Source organism: Desmodus rotundus, chromosome 7 (genome assembly GCF_022682495.2).
Source record: "Desmodus rotundus isolate HL8 chromosome 7, HLdesRot8A.1, whole genome shotgun sequence".
In the NCBI taxonomy this organism is placed as follows: Eukaryota; Metazoa; Chordata; class Mammalia; order Chiroptera; family Phyllostomidae; genus Desmodus; species Desmodus rotundus.
This window is the reverse complement of record NC_071393.1, coordinates 55,738,693-55,753,766: the sequence shown is the minus strand read 5'-3', so window position 1 is coordinate 55,753,766 and position 15,074 is coordinate 55,738,693. Positions and strand designations below refer to the sequence as shown.

The 15,074-nt window shown below is 36.8% G+C and overlaps 1 protein-coding gene across 1 annotated transcript in view; it reads right to left on the bottom strand.

Moving 5' to 3' along the window:
• Positions 1–15,074, bottom strand: part of HEATR5A (HEAT repeat containing 5A) — a 116,378-nt gene that overhangs the window by 79,200 nt on the left and 22,104 nt on the right. The window contains exons 7-11 of the mRNA XM_024551343.4: positions 8,509–8,669; positions 6,994–7,246; positions 6,309–6,464; positions 4,414–4,664; positions 1,579–1,690 (exon numbers count right to left, since the gene is read on the bottom strand). Of these exons, the coding sequence (XP_024407111.2) occupies positions 1,579–1,690; positions 4,414–4,664; positions 6,309–6,464; positions 6,994–7,246; positions 8,509–8,669 (933 nt within the window). The remainder of the gene's footprint in view (positions 1–1,578; positions 1,691–4,413; positions 4,665–6,308; positions 6,465–6,993; positions 7,247–8,508; positions 8,670–15,074) is intronic.

Genomic DNA, 15,074 nt, shown 5'->3' with positions numbered 1-15,074 from the left:
ACCTGAAAGGGCTCCCACTGACTAAGGGTGAGACAATCTGAGCACCAAAAGGAATAATTACTGCAATGGGTTGTAACACATAAATACATAAAAACCTATGAATTCATGATACTTAAAAGCAATAACCTTACTAATCGCCTTTGAAAGTTGCTAGTATGTTAGCAACACATTCTAAAAATTATAATAAAGGGAAATAATAATGCCTAAGAATAGAATACAGCCGAAGAAAACATAGTAAAGAAAACATTAATTTAAAATTTTAATCCTTTTTTGTATGTTGATTGTGAATATGCAGTAAAATATATACTACTTTTTTTAAAAAGGGATCTCTTATATAGTCTTCTTCCAATCGAATAACCTTGTTTTAAAAGGTTTTATTCACTGAAATATTGCATTTATTAAGTTTATTTTCTCCTTTAATTAACCAAGAATATTGATATGGCAGGCATGAAACATCCAGCCAAAGGCAAATAAAAAACCTTAGCAGATTATGTCCACGACACTGTGAAATGGTGATTTATGCCAGAGGCCAACAAACGTTTTCTATAAAGGGCCAGACAGTAAACATTTCTGGCTTTTAAAGCCATACAGTCTCTGTTGCAATTACTCAATTCTGCTACTATTGGCGCCTGAAGGACACAGATAACGTGTAAACAAATTACTGTTGTTGTGTTCTAATAAAACTTTATTTATGAACACCGAGAACTGATTTTCATATGAGTCTCACGTCACAAAAATAGCCTTTGTTTTGAAACCATTAAAAAGGTAAAAATCATTCTTAGCTTGCAGGCTGTACAAAACAGGCAACAAACCAAATTTGGCTGATAGGCTGAACCCTGATCTAGTCCAATATCTCTTTAATCATCTCAAGAACACTACTTAAAGTGGTTCCTCACTTATGATTGCTTCTTTTAATTTAGCCCCTTTTAGATCAAATTACTTAGAAGATGTCAAAATAATTTATTGGTCAAATCCAGCCACTTTTATATGCTAGCAATAAATCACATGACTATAAAGTAGAGATTTATAACAAAATACAGCTTTAATAAATTAATAAAATTGAGTTTCAAAGTTACAGGATATAACTATAATAGTCATGACCATAGAATACATACTGATTTTTAATAAATATAATTTAGATGAGCCCTATCCCCTTTAATGTAATTACCTTATTGGTGTTACCAATTCCCACAACAATTACAGAAATGGATTCACAGACTACAGTATGTTTTCTTGCCTACCTTATATTTTGGAAAATGCTTTTTTCTGAAGATGGATATAAATGATTTGGGGGAAAACCAGAGTCATTCAAAGTTAAGACTGAAAGATGATCATATTGGCTTATCCTATTTAAGCCTGATATGCTGATCTTAAAGAGAATTTCAAATAAATCGAAAAATGTTTTGGAGAATAAAGGAAGTATATGGCTTCCTAAGGTGATTGGCTAGAAAACAAATGTTTGTGAAGATATTTAAATTCTGGTACATACTGAAAGTTGGGTGAAATCATCCGTTACAATATTTTACATTCAGAAATCACAAAGTTCATAGTTACGTAAACATTCCACAAGACTGTTACCTAATGTCATCAGAGCAGTAATCAGTAACCACCCAGCTTGTGTGCGCTGAGCTGAAAGGCGACTGTTCTGAGTAGCAGAACACAGCAAATCCTCTGCTAAAGTCATAATAATCTATTTATAAATAAAAGAAAAAGGCAAAAACAAAAAGCATATCAGTTTATAGATTATGGGGCAAAGGACAGCAATAATAATGTCTTGAAAAATTAATTCTCACATATAATATATTAATTGATAAAGAACTGCCATTTATCTCATGCCACACATAAATTATTACAATTTGCAGCACACCAAAAAATATATATTTTGCTGATCTGACATTAAAATAGGTATCATTTTGATTCATTCACACCACACAGCTCTGTTGTCATTTTTAATTTGACAAACTCAGGGAAAAGAGGTCAGTGCCCCTGACTAAAGAGGTACTGCATGTTTTAAAAATGCTACGGCACACTGGTTGAAAATCACTGATGTGAACTGTATCACAGGACAACGTCATATAAAAACTACAAGAAAAAGCAAATTTTCAAGGTTAAATACAGGCATATTAGGTGTACACAGAAACCCTATGATTATTTGTAGAGTATATGTGACAACATTGTACAATTGTTTAAGTTTAGCTGTATAGAATTTATTTTTAGTTTTTGGCAACCATCTTAGATAGTAACTACCAGAAAATGCCTCATTACAGGAATCTCACTTTAAAAAATTTTGTATACCACTTTGATACCTGAGTGGCTGTATACTATAGAGGTTAAGTTTTCACACTGAGCTCTGACTGGTGTGGCTCAGTGGACTGAGCACTGGCCTGCAAACCAAAGAGTTGCCGGTTCAATTCCCAGTTATGGGGCATGCCTGGGTTGCAGGCCAGGTCTCCAAACAGGGGCATGCGTGTGAGAGGCAACCACACACTGAGGTTCTCCCTTCCTTTCCCGCTCTTTTAAAAATAAATAAATACAACCTTAAAAAAAGTTTTCACATTGAGGTTTCAAAGTACAATGGGATTAAAAGGTTATATTTTAAAAGTCTATAAAATAGGCAGTTATAAAAATCTGAGAGGAAGAAACAGATGTTTCACATTTATGAATAATGCATGCTTGTACAGTACAAAGGCCAACAGGTATCTACCATGCCTGAGAAAACACCTTGGAGACCAATTACCTCTAAAAAAGCAGCAAGTATTATGAGCTGGCATGTAAATTTGCTATCACGAAGCCTGGAAGGCTAGTGGATTTTAAAACAACCAACCAACTTATGGCTAATTTAGGATGACTTGCAGCCAACGGTCAATGGACAACACTCATAAAGTGGGACCAAATAAACCAATCCTGTCCACCTGAACTCGTAACATCCGAGGATATCAAATTTAACTAAATAAATGCAATGGCAATTCTTTGCTTAGCAAGATGTGATGTGTTGGTTTAGAATGTAACTAGAATAATAAAGTTAAATGAATCATACCACTTCCCAAAGTTGTCAATCACCTTAATTCAAATGGTGTTGGCAATACTCAAAGTAGATTTACAATTTTTGAAATAGTGGTTATGCTCTTTTGCAACGCATTAATTGTGGAAGATATACTAGAATACTCATTAGTAAAGACACTGACAATGAGAGAGCAATGAATAGTGGTAATTTATTTTAAAAGAAATACTTTCGTTTGTGAGTCCGAGGTTATGAGGGCTTTCATTATGAAACAACAGTCTCTGACAAACTGCAATCCCTAGCTACCTATCAAAAAGGAAAATATATTTTGCGTTTTATAGTTCATTAAATTTTTTTCTTTAGTTCTCTTCAAAATTCTTAGCACATCAACATGGAGTTATCTACTCATTAGGCTCTATATTACGTATCTGGTTGAAAGTGCTACCTTCAAAAGCACTGTATTTACTGAGAAAACCATATTTTTGGTCAGCAATGCAATTTGAGGGTGACTTTTAAGCATCATTATGAACTCATGAGGGCATATATATTTTGAGCTCCAGTCAACATTTGTCATTATTTTTTGATGTACACATTATCCCATCTTCGGTGAGTGGAAACCCCTTGAGTTACCTCTTGTATTCTTTTCTAATGAACACACTGTAAAGGTGATCACTTCTGTGCTTTCTGGCATGACCAGATATTCCGGGCTTACACTGTGCATCTCCTGTCCCAGACCTGGAACCAGCCGCTCTGATTCCTTTGCTGGAAAAGGTATTTAGAGCCATAATCTGGGTACTAGGGGTTGTCCCTGCTACTTGGTTGTCACTGCTTTTAGGTATTTACTAGACAGAGAAGATAAGTGTATTTAAAAACAGGAAATTGTAAGTTCATAGTAGTATTTTCAATTCAACTTTAACATATGGGCTTTTACTTCACTTTCTTGATTCTACTGTTGTAGCTCTTTTTTTTAATATGGAAAATTTTGTTTCCTAAGAACATTAAGTATCTACTTTATCTAATTATATTTAATTTCAAAATAATACCACAAAATTATTCAATGAAGTTTAAGATTTTTGTTGTAGCTCTATTTGTCTTTTACAATGCAATTTTAAATGTAATTTATGGCAGAGCTAAATATATAGCAAAATAAAGCCTGTAGGAACAAATTCTTTTACTAAGGGGAAATACTTTTAACAGAAAGCACTCCTGTTTAAGTGTGGATAAGACATTATTTAACCAACCCTTCCTTTCTCCATAGTAATTACATTGATAATATTTTACACTTAAGTAGTACAGCTGATTGCTAAGAAATTTGTCCTGCATGGCTGTGACTGGGTGATACACAAGAAGACTATGATGTTTTAGGAAAAGCTTAAAATGTCATTAGTATCTGTGGAGAATGAAATCATTACCTTGCCCTTTCCGTGAGGAATTCCTAAAGGACAATGTTTCACTGCTCCCAACAAAGCTGCCACAGCAAAACTAAAGCCAGTCACTGCTTCCGGTGAAGACTTAAGTACAGTAAGCTTTTCAAGGCAGCGGTCTAGGAGAGGTGTTAGGTAAGAAGGTAATGCCACAGCAATGCAGCGTAAACACCAGGCTGCCGCCAGTCGAACGGAAATGCTCGGATGAAGAATAACTGAAATGACACTGTCAAGAATGCCTGGAAGAACAGAAAAAATAAAAGATACTTTAGCTACACAGATAAAACTCATTTAGCAATTATAGACTCAAAGGAATAAGTAGTCACATGAATAAAATATATATTATCTTTAGTAAAAGCTAAATCAGAATAGAAAAGTGATACATAATTATAAATAATTTTTTGTACCCAAGAATTATTTCTTCTAATATAGCTCATGAAAACTGGCTTAAATGAAGGCAATACACAAAAGAAAACCTGTATTTCCTAAATAAGCCAATGTTCTGCATACTTTATCTTGAGATCATTCGTTATTGGTGGTACTAGCAATTAAAAATGACTAGTAACAAGTATCTTTTTTTAAATTTTTCTTGTTATTCAATTACATTTGTATGCCTTTTCTCAGTAACAAGTATCTTGAGAAGAAATGTTACACCATTTTTTAGAAAAAAATCCCTTCTGGCACATTTATATACGTTCAGTATACTTCCGGTCTACCATAGTGCTCTTAAATGAGAACGAAATGTTAAACTCAAGGATTTGCTAGATTGTAAATATACTACTAATCAACTACAAAGACAGTGGAGTACCACTACCGGTAAAAAAAAAAACACGTCCACATTTGTGATAATTCAACATACACCTTCACCAAAATATGTAACATTTCACGTCAACTGCTGCTTAAATAATATGTATCATGGGATAAATAGCTTACAAACAAAACATAATGTAAAGCTTCAGTCCACAGGAAATGTATCCCAAATGACAAAAACCATTAAGAATGATTTTAAAAAGTGATTAAATAAAAGCCGGTCACAATAAACCACATACTATTGGATTCCACTTATATGAAATATCCAAATAGGCAAATCCACAGAGACAGAAAGCAGATTAGTGGTTGCCAGGGGCAGGGGGAAAGGGAAACAGGGAGTGACTGCTAATGGGTGTAGGACTTCTTGGGATGATGAAAACATTCTGGAATTAGACAGTGGTGGTAGCTGTATAACTCTGAACACACCAGAACCACTGAATTGTTTACTTTAAAAAGGGTGAACTTTGTATAATATGAATTGTCTCTCACAGTGATTAATTTTCAAAAAGAGAAAGAAAACAGATTGCTTGCAAAGAACTTTGAGGACGTAAATTATTTGTACCATATAGAAACTAATATTTTCACTCAGATGACAGATATGAGTTCAGGTTTTCTTCTCTATTTTTCCGTGATCGTTTTTAAAAAATTATTTTCATTTATTTATTTTTGATGTTAGAAAGAGGGGAAGGGAGGGAGAAAGAGACAGAGGAACATCAATGTGAGAGAGAAACATGGATCGGCTGCCTTCTCTACATGTGACCCAACTGGGATTCGAACCAGAGCCACACCAGCCAGGGCTATTTTTCCATTATCTTAACTATCCCCAGAAAGGGGAGTGGGACTGGGGTTGTGGGAGAGATGCAGAGAACCTTTAATAGCAAAAGCAAAACCTCCTTCAAATATATAGATATTTTTAATAATCTTGATTATATATATTTCATAAAACATTTCTAATAAATCTATAGTGGAATCTCTAAGAAATGAACTACATGAGGGAGATTTCCTTCCTTGGAAACAAGATGCTAGAGTAAAGGTAACAACAAGGTATTCAGATGAGTCACAACAACAGATACCTGCACTTGAATCCTGCAGCAAAGGTGCAGCTGTGGTGCCGAGACTGTGTATGAGGTTTCCAAGTTCTTGTAAAGCACATACCAGCATATGCTGGCTGGCTGCTACATCTGTGGAGCCAAGCCGGGTTTCCAAATTACCGTCACTCATCACAGCATCTGACAGAAGTATAAGAATTAACTATGCAACAATGCTGGTTTAAAATAGATTATAGGGGGTGTTAGGAGCAGAAAAGTATAAAAGCAAAGATTAATACCCGCACTTGATCTATATGAAACCCTTATGACAGTAAATGAAATACTAAAAAGGGGACTTTTAATTCATCAATGAAGAATTAAACTAATTTACCAAGTCAGTTCAGGCATCCCAACCATAAACCCCTTACTACTCCTTTAGCAGGTGACACTGAAAGGGAAATGGAAAACAGAAACAATGCATCAACTTCTACAGGATGATCATGAATTCTGATGAACTATTATCACCAGCCTTTAAGATCTGTACACACATATGATAGTTATTACCAAGTTCAACAACTTACATCTCATCTGTGTATTGACTACCCTGAAACAAGTGATGTCTATTATTGAAGTGGTTTTTTGTACTAGTATAGTAATATACCAGTCTAGCTTTTCCTGAGGAATGATTCCTTTAGCAATGTTAAAACAGAGCGCCTTAGTAGATCCATACCCACAACTTTCTTTAACTTCCAGATAGTCTGGCAAATATCTTTGGCAGCAGCAATTTGAGCCTTTTCTCCAAGGCCTCCTATAGTAGCTCGAAGGATAAACGAAACACAACGGCGACTGCAGACTGCATCACTCTGAGCTTGGGTGACTTTAGGATGTGACTGTGACACAAGGCTCAGGATATGAGATAGAAAGGCAGCAAAATTTTTCTCTAGCCATGCTCCTCCTAGTGTTGAAATAAACACCACATAAGCCTAAAAAAAGAAAGGAAGGGTGGGGAGGAAATGCAGACAACTGTAATTGAACAACAATAAAATAATTTTAAAAAAAGGAGTTTTATCTTCAAAATGAAATAATTTCAATTGTATGTTAATATTTTCTCTTCCACAAAATATGCAGAATTTATTAATATTTCTCTTATCTTTCCTCAGTTATAGTCACTTGAGATATATATATGCAGTACTATTTTTTTGTTTATTAAGCCAAACCAAAGTCTGCAGTCTTTCATTAATGCTGCCTGTTTTACTTTGCTGAGACTGAAAAGTTTCAGAATAGTCAGCATAGCCAGCTAAAATGTAAAATGTGTCTGTGGCTTCTCTGAACAAAGAACTCAAGTTCTTTCACATTCTGAACAAGAAAATCCAAATCAAACATATAAGCACATTGTAGGAATTAAATGTGTTCCAACATCATAACTCTAAGGGATGTTAGTTTTAGAAACCTCTAAGTTTATAGTGATGAATCACTGCTGTTATTTTCAAGAAAGTTAATGATTTATTTTATTCCAGAGATACAAAGATAGTAGTTTTCTTATATAATTGGTTTTTTAAAAAAACACATAGTTTACAATTAATTATACTGGGACATCTTACATTTTCATGAAGTCTAATATCATACAGCAGAAACCAATGAGGACATATGTGAATTTAAAAAGAATATAGGTTTGTTTTGAAACATAATGGCATTTAGAAAACAAGATAATTTAAGGAAAGAATACAGAGACCTTTGTTTTGTTTTATTCTAAGATACTTTTCCCAGAATTTAGTTTTTAAAATTTTGGTTGGGACCAAGAATTTAAGCACTTAAATAGACAGCATGCTGTATTGTTGAGTTAGGGTTGAAACTATGCTGCATAATATGTACCTAATAGCTTAAACTTGAACTGTACACACAAACACAATGGAAAATGTTAAACCACAAGATCCATGAAAGCACAAGACCTAAAAACAAACAAAATACTCATATTTCAAAGGAAATAAACAAAATTATCCCACTATTGGGAAATGAAAACATTGTGTACAATAGTCTATCTAAGTGGTTTTGTTTATGCTAAATAAGGTTCTCTTACTTGGAATCTAGTTTTTTAAAAGTGGTTTGGCCTCACCATATCTATTTATAAATAAAAGAGCATTAAGTGATGACCTTGCGTAGTATCACTTCTGCCTGCAGTCAGATCTAAAAACTATCACTACAGGCCAGTGAAAAATATATTTAGATACTGATTTGTGATTCTAACCTGAGTAACTCCAACTCGAACATCCCTACTGACTGAACTGGTTCCTTTCAGCATATCACTACTGGCTCGAAGAAATCCTGAGCTCCCACGTAGAAACCCTGTTGCTAGTAATTCAAGAACTTCCTCCAGAGATGCTCTGCGCATGCTTTGACGTGAGGCTGCTATAACAAAGAACAGAACAAAACACGTGATTCATATTTTGCAGACTAAATTTTAATGTGTGATCTTGATCAGAACATTAACTGAAACAATAAATTAAAAATCCAAATAAAATGCAAAATTTACAGGACATTATACACATCAACACAAATCCCACAAGGGCTCGGAGATCAAATCATAATGGACTCTGTCGTGTCAGTGACATCTTTAAGTCTACATCACTTTGAAATTATGCTCTATTTGCTCTAATAGTATTCTAAAACAAGGGAAAAGATAAATAAATTGCCCTAGTTCTCCATGAATGAAAGTGCAACACAATACTCCAAAAATTCTTTTTGAATAATTAAAATGCCAAAATCATAATTTTTTCTATATGCTCTACAATTTTTAATAAAATTTATATAAAGTAACAACCATGTCCTACTTTTAAAACCTCCAACTGCCAGTGCAATTTTTGTTATATCCCTAGTCTCTGAAGAAATCAAAGCCAAATATTACTAAAATTTCTCAGTCAGTTTTCAGGCTACAATAATTAAGTGATTAGTCTGTCTTCAGTTTGACATAGCTGAGTTTCTCCCTGTGAATATCTAGGGAATAGTATCTCCTTAAAAAAAAGAAGAAAAAGAAACCATTTTAACCATTTTCTCCCGTTCATTCTTGTGAAAAATCATGGTCATGAGCACTGACCCTTATTATTGATTCAAGTCATACACAGTACAGAAATAAACTTCCATTATTCAGAAGTATGAACAAAAAAATTTACTCTTTAGCTTCAAGAGGAGATAACCAGTAGAAACAAAGGAAAATCTATGTTGGCCTTTGGGAGACAAACATTGGTGAATGCTGCAAAATCCATGCCCTTGTGGATCACAAATTCTAAGGAGAGACAACAATAAACATAAAACAAGACAGCAGACTAAGGACATAGTATGTCAGACAGTGAATGAAAGCCATGCAAAAAATACAGCAGGCTAGGAATACTAGGGGTGAGGGAGAAGTGTAGTTATGTTTTTAACTAAGGTAGTCAGGGTATGGTTCATTGAAAGGGTGACATCTGAACATAATTTCATACCAAGTGAGGGAATTAGGCATGCAGATATCTGGAGAAAAGGTATTCTGGGCAGAGGAAACAGCTCAGGCAAAAAAGCCTTGAGGGATATGATGCCTAGTGAGTCTAAGCAGAGGCATGTGGACAGAGGCACGGAGGGCTATAATAGGAGACAGGCCAGGGTATAAGGATGGGAAGGGAGTAAATGAAAAAGGACCCGGTAGGTCCTTACATGGATGTGAGTGAAGGTGCCAGAGGAGGACCTTGAGCAGAGGAGTTATATAAAGGGTCACTTGGTGTCTGTGCTAAGAAAAGACTGTAGAGCGGGGCAAAGGTAGAAGGAGGAAAACCCATTAGGGGCAATTTAGTGATTCAAGCAAGAAGTGATGGTGGCTTAGGTCAAGGTAGCTGCAAAAGAGTGGAATCTGAATATATATACATATGTATTATTTTTATTAGAAAAAACTTCAAAATTACAAAAAAGCTGCAAGAATTTTAAAATATCATATCCCCTTTACCTACACTCACATTTTCCTCATTGCTTTCTCATTTTTGAAGAATATATGTATGACTAGTTGTTTCACAGAAGAGCCCTTGATTTGAGTTTGTGTAGTACTTCTCAGAATTTTTGGCAGATAACTACATAAGCAATGCTGTAAGCCTTCTCGATGCATAAAATCAAAAGCCACGTTTGTCCATTGTCAAATAATTTCCCCCTTATAACTACTAAGCAACATGTGTGGTGATACTTTAAGATGGCATAAATATCCTAGAACCCATCAAACTTTCACCCAAGAATGCACTGAGAATTCCTAATTCCAAAAATGTCATTACCTTAAAATTACCTCCTGTATTAGGTGAGTTCCACTGTAAAAAAAAAAAAAAAAGAAGAAGAAGAGGAGATTTCCCTTCTCCTTTACTTACTTATTTTTCAGTAATCTATGAAAATAAGATTTCTGTTTATTTAATGAGTTATGTTTTTCTGTCATTACTAATTTAACCAGTAGAAGAGTCTCTTTTAGAAAGCTGGCCAGTGGAAGCACCTTATTTTTTGACACAAGATGTTCCAGGCTCATTTTCACAATTTCTCTGCTCCAACCCCATAAGAAGCCAACTTCTCCCGATTCTGGTTATGTTTTAAAACTGTCAAGTAGAATAGCTACTGAATGAATGTGAGACAAAAGGGCAACTTTACAAATTTTGGTTGGAACACCTAGAAAGGCAGCTGTCATCAACTTAGATGAGCAAGACTACAAGTAAAGCAGGTGAGTATGTGTGGGGGAGGGAAGCCCAGCATTCACTTTAGGAAGAGTTAATTTGAAACATCAAATATATATCCAAATAGAGATGTCAAATGGGCAGCTGGACATGAGTCTGGTGTCCAGAAGAGAAGTCTGGGCCAAACATATAAATATAGGAATCCCTGATACTGATGATATGTAGCCATGAGATTGGAGAAGGTCACCAAGAAAGTGAGCATAAGTAAAGAGCAGAAGATGAAGTATAGGCAATAGGCTTCTTCTATGAGAAGACAAGGAACCACTGAAGAAGACCGAACAGGAATTTCTAGTGAGGAGGAAGGGAAAGCAAGGGATTTTTAAAAGGACAATAAGGTCCTCAGAGGCGAGTGAGAAAAGAACAAGGGTCAACTTAGTTAAATGTTGCTGACAGGTCCAGTAAGACAACAGAGCTACCTGACGGCTTTCGCAGGGCTAAATACCGGCACATAAGCTCCAAAATGGCAGGGGTTTTCAGGTGTTCTCTTCAATAACATATACCACGAGCTCAGAACAGATCCTGGCCCAGGATAAACACTCAATAAATTACAAATTGAGTGAATAAGTGAATGTGGAGGTCACTGGTGACCTTCACAAAAATAATTTTGGTGGATCAGGGAAAAATCCTAATTTAAGTGGATTTAGAGGATACGGCAGGAGAGGAATGAAGACAGAGTGTCAGCTCTCCTGAGGGACTACAGTCAGCAAGGTCGTAATTACTAATATGGTGCCAGGTGGGTACTTGAAATATTGGGGGGTACCACTCAGTCAAGTATGTCATTAGCCCTGACTGGTGTGGCTCAGTTGGTTGGGTGTCGTCTTGCAAAGTGAGGGGTCATGGGTTTGATTCCTGGTCAGGGCGCGTGCCTGGGCTGCGAGTTAGGTCAGTTGGGGCGTGTATGACAGGCAGCAGATCGATGTTGCTCTGCCTCTTTTACTCTCTCCCTTCCCTCTGAAAATAAAATATTTAAAAAAATAAAGTACCACAACGCTGTACACCTGAAACTGATATAGAATAGTACTGAATGTAAACTGTAGTTGAAAAATAAAACAAATAAAGTGACAAATAATCCAGAAAAAGAAAAAAGAACTCTCCTGAAAAAAACAAGTTTTGTAGGGAATAATCCAATGGAAAGGTAGAAGTTGATGAAGGGAAGACATCCTAGAGCAATGTCCTTGAGCACGTGAGAGAAGGAACTGTAAGTGAAAGTGTGCTTTTCTTGATGTTTTTTGACTATATTTTATTGATTCTGCTATTACAGTCCCAATTTTCCCCCCTTTGCTCCCCTCAACTCCCTCAGGCAATCCCTACACCACTGTTCATGTCCATGGGTCATGTGCATATGTTCTTTGGCTACTCCATTCCCTATACTGTACTTTACATCCTCACTGCTATTCTGTAACTACTTATTTGCACTTCTATAATCCCCTCAGCTCCCTCACCCATTACCCTACAGCATCCCGCCACCCCATCTGATAATCATCAAAGCAGTTTTTCTTGTTTGCTCAGTTTGTTTTTTAGATTCCGTTGTTGATAGGTATGTATTTATTGCCATTTTATTGTTCATAGTTTTAATCATCTTCTTTTTCTTAAGTCCCTTTAACAATTCACATAATAATGAGTTTAGTGATAATGAATTCCTTTAGTTTTTTCCTTCTCTGGGAAGCTCTTTATCTGCCCTTCAATTTCAAATGATAGCTTTGCTGAGGAGAGCAATCTTATCTCTAAGTCCCTGTTTTTCATGACTTTGAATATTTCTTGCCAATCCCTTCTGACCTGCAAAGTTTCTGTTGAGAAATCAGCTCAGTCTTAGGGGAACTCCCCTGTAGGCAACTAACTGCTTTGCTCTTGCTGCTTTTAAGATTCTCTCTTTATCTTTAACCTTTGGCATTTTAATTATGATGTGTCTTGGAGTGGGCCTCTTAGCATCCATCTTGTTTGGGACTCTCTGTGCTTCCTGGATTTGCATGTCTATTTCCTTTACCAAATCAGGGAAGTTTTCTTTCATTATTTTTTCAAATAGATTTCCAATTTCTTGCTCTTTCACTTCTTTTGCTGGCACCCTTATGATGTGAATGTTAGACCTCTTGAAGTTGTCCCAGAGGCTGCTTATACTTTCCTCACATTTTTGGATTCTTTTTTCTTCGTGTTGTTCTCATTGGTTGTTTTTTATTCTAAATCACTGATTTGGTTCTTGGCTTCATCCATTCTACTCATTTCCCTGTAAGTTGTTCTTTATTTCAATTAGTGTATCCTTCGTTTCTGACTGGGTTGTTTTTATGCTGTTGAGGTCCACACTAACTTCTTCAAGTGCCTTTATAACCAGAGTTTTGAACTGTGCATCTGATAGATTGCTCATCTCCATTTCGTTTAGCTCTTTTTCTGGAGTTTTCATCTGTTCTTTCATTTGGGTCATGTTTCTTTGTCTCATTTTGGCAGCCTTCCTGTGTTTGTATCTATGTATTAGGTAGAACTGTTATGACTCCCTGTCTTGGTAGTGTGGCCTAATATAGAGGTGTCCTGTAGGGTCCACTGGCACTGCCTCTTCTACCACCCATGCTGGGTGTCCAAGGTGTGCCTTCCATGTGGGTTGAATACACCCTCCTCTTGTAGTTGAGCCTTGATTGCTGCTGGCTGATCAATGGGAGGGATTTACTCAGGTTAGTCAGCTGCAAGGACTGGCTGTGACCACTGACCACTAACCTCCACCCTCAGTGGAGGATCAGCTCTGTGGAGGCAGAATGACAGTGCTCCAATGTGGTCTGTAGCTGTTTACTGGGTGTGCAGGCTCTGGGGCTTCCCAGGAGGTGCAGGCCAAGGTCAGCCCCTACCTGCGTTTTCCCTGGGACCACTCTACCAAGTTATAAAGTAGTCTGAAATGGCCTGCTACTTGTGCTGGGCTTGGAGATTCCCAGGAGAAGCCAAGCTGTGAACCCAGGATGGTTTCTGCTAGTGCTGTGCCTGGGGCCACTTAGCAAAAGGCTGGAGGCCAGCTGTTGCTTATTTGAGAGGATTTAGGAAGTTGTGAAGCATGAGCCAAAACCAGCCTTTCAATATCAAAAAGCCTCTGTTAACAGATGTAAGTTGGGTGGGACGCAGAGCCTCAAAGGGTTTCCAGGGCAGGGCAACCAGCGTTAGCCAGGTTGTTGGAGTCTCAGATATGGCACCTGACTGCTGCTTCTGTGGGGGAAGGGTTCAGAGAAGGGACAAAGGCCTCTGTCCAATCTTCTGTCTAGAAGAAAGCTGTCCCCAGTTCCTGCCTTGATGCCAGACACTTCAGTTCCTTCCTGTATATCAGTGGTGCCTTTCAAGCTGCCACTACAGTGCTACAGCTCAGAGTGAGTCTGAGTAAGTTTGTGTGTTGGTTCTTTAAGAGGAGTTGCTTGGGACTCAAGAAATTTCTTCCACCAACTCTATCCCCGCTGGTTTTTGCAGCCAAAAGTTATGGGGTCTTATCTTCCTGATGCTGGAACCCTGGGCTGGAGAGCCTAGTGTGGGGCTTGGACTCCTCACTCCCATTATATCCCTCCCAAATTTTTATCCACCACACGTGGATATGGGACCAGCCTGTTCCGTGTCTCTGCCCATCCTACCAGTCAGGATGGATGTGGTTTCTTTAACTTCGTAGTTGTCAAACTTCTATTCCACTAGATATCTGACAGTTCTCAGTGATGGTTGTTCTATATTTTAGGTGTAGCTTTCATGTTGAAAGTGTGGCTTTAATAGAAGATTGGATAATTCATCTTGAGTAACAGAGGGAAAGTCAGAGTATATGTATTGATGCTAGAAGATGAATCAATTTGGTAGGGGAGCCTATAAAAGATAAGTCATCGAAAGAAAATAAGATGGGGAAAGAAGAAAGTATAATTACAGTTAATTAGAAAGTAGGAGAGTGAATGGATTAGGGAAAGTAGTATGTTGGCCAGTCATCATTAAGGACCTCCTTGAGGTTCATGGTCAAGAAGTAATTAAGATTATATAAATTCCTAGGAACTTATCCCAATGCTGGGATAATGTCATATTCAATCCCTGTTTTTTAAGTATATTGGTATAATATATCACCTATTTGAAGTTTGTAAGT